This window comes from Triticum dicoccoides, chromosome 3B (assembly GCF_002162155.2).
Source record: "Triticum dicoccoides isolate Atlit2015 ecotype Zavitan chromosome 3B, WEW_v2.0, whole genome shotgun sequence".
Taxonomy (NCBI): Eukaryota; Viridiplantae; Streptophyta; class Magnoliopsida; order Poales; family Poaceae; genus Triticum; species Triticum dicoccoides.
The window spans coordinates 717,497,333-717,499,046 of record NC_041385.1 but is presented as its reverse complement, the minus strand read 5'-3'; the positions used below and the strand labels follow the sequence as shown (position 1 = coordinate 717,499,046).

The 1,714-nt window shown below is 59.5% G+C and overlaps 1 protein-coding gene across 1 annotated transcript; it reads left to right on the top strand.

The window, feature by feature from the left end:
• Positions 1-228: 228 nt before the first annotated feature.
• On the top strand, positions 229-881 carry LOC119281949 (male-cone protein 1-like). Its single transcript, XM_037562339.1, has one exon. The coding sequence runs from the start codon at positions 294-296 to the stop codon at positions 606-608; it is 315 nt and encodes a 104-aa protein (XP_037418236.1). The 5' UTR covers positions 229-293; the 3' UTR covers positions 609-881.
• The last annotated feature ends 833 nt before the right edge of the window (positions 882-1,714 follow it).

Below are 1,714 nucleotides of genomic sequence, written 5' to 3'. Positions count from 1 at the left end.
TTGTCTGCACCGCTTTCACAGTCAACGGTCTCATGCCAGTCCCTTGTTGAGACAATCATATGCACACTGTTAGTACTTCTCAAACAAGAAAAAACAAAGAATTACTCGTCTCTCCATTGATAGCATCTTCTAGGAAATTACATGAGCGACGCGGCCAAATGCACGTCGTCGCGGGCCACGCTATATAAGCCCTAGCCATCACCCAAACGTGACACACCAAGACAACCAACTGCCCCACACACACGCACACATCAAGCGCAGCGCAGCTCGATCGATCCGGCAGCTAGGTAGCCATGGCCGGGAGGAAGGTGATGAGAAACGCCGGCGTCGCGGCCGCGCTGGTGGCGCTGCTGGTCGTGGCGGCGGCGTCGGGCGCGGCCGGGATTCATGTCTGCAACGTGGACACCGGGAGCATGGTGAACAACTGCAGGTCCTACTGCACGGTGGGCAGCAACGAGGCCAGTCCCAGCGGCGCGTGCTGCGGCGCGGTGCGCGGCGCCAACTTCAAGTGCCTCTGCAAGTACAAGGGCCTGCTGTCTAAGGACATCGACGCCAACCGCGTCATGCAGATCCCAGCCAAGTGCGGCTACGGGGCGGCCTCCTGCTAGTCACGCATTATGCAGCTCGATTCGCGCCGGCCGACGCGGTCCGCCGCCGGTCGCCGGTTGCACGAGTAAATCGTAACGTCGTATTTTGATGTCAACTTTCACTCGTTCGTAGGAGTAAGTACGTTCTAGTCGGCTCGGTGATCCTATCGTGCGTGCGTGCTTTGTGTTGGCCATGCATGCTACCTTTGTATCCTCTTCCGCTTTTCGTAAGTCATGTTGCTGTGTGTCCACAACTATGTGGCAGAAATAAAACTTGTTTCCCACGTCTCTCTATATAGATTTTTTTTATCATCTATTAATAATGCCAATAAGTTATACTCCCTCCATTCCACAATGTAGTGCCTATAGTACATTTTTCTAGTAGCTAGACTGTTAGACTGTATTTACATATAGCTTCTGTATATGTCTTGTATATTGTATCGTACACCTTGGTGTACCCCTTATATATATGAGATAGCCACACCCTTAACGGGTGTCGTGCAGTTTCCCAAAACCCTAAGTTTTACATGGTATCAACCCTAACCGATCCTATGTCTTCCGCTGCTGCTGCCGCCGCCGCCTCCGCCACCGCGATCGCACCCAACTCCGTCGCCGCCGTCGCGCCGGCTTCTGTCACGGCGCCTGCGTCGCCGTTCCTCTCCTCGCGTCCCCTGGTTTCGGTCTACACCGGCCAATCTTCGATGGTAGGCGCCTCCTCGGATCAGCCACCGCCGTCGTCACCGGCCGCGCCTCCGCCGACCCTGGGGGATCCTTCGTACACCGGTCCGTGGATGGGATCGGCCACCTACGCCCCCCACGGGGCTGCTCCACTCCCGCCCGCAGGCCCCTACGGGGCGGTGCCCATCCCCGCTGGATCGGCAGCCTACGGCCCGTACGGGGCTGCTCCACTCCCGCCCGTAGGCCGCTACGGGGCGGCGCCCGTCCCTGCCGGATCGGCGGCCTATGGCCCCTACGGGGCCACTACTTCATCAACGGGCCACTACGGGGCGCCGCCCTACGCGCCCGCCGCGGCTGCATCTCCTGCCGCTTTTGCAGCGGCGCCCTACGCGCCCTACGCGCCTTCACCTGTCGCCGCGAACGCTGGGTCGGACAGGGCCCCGCCGCCG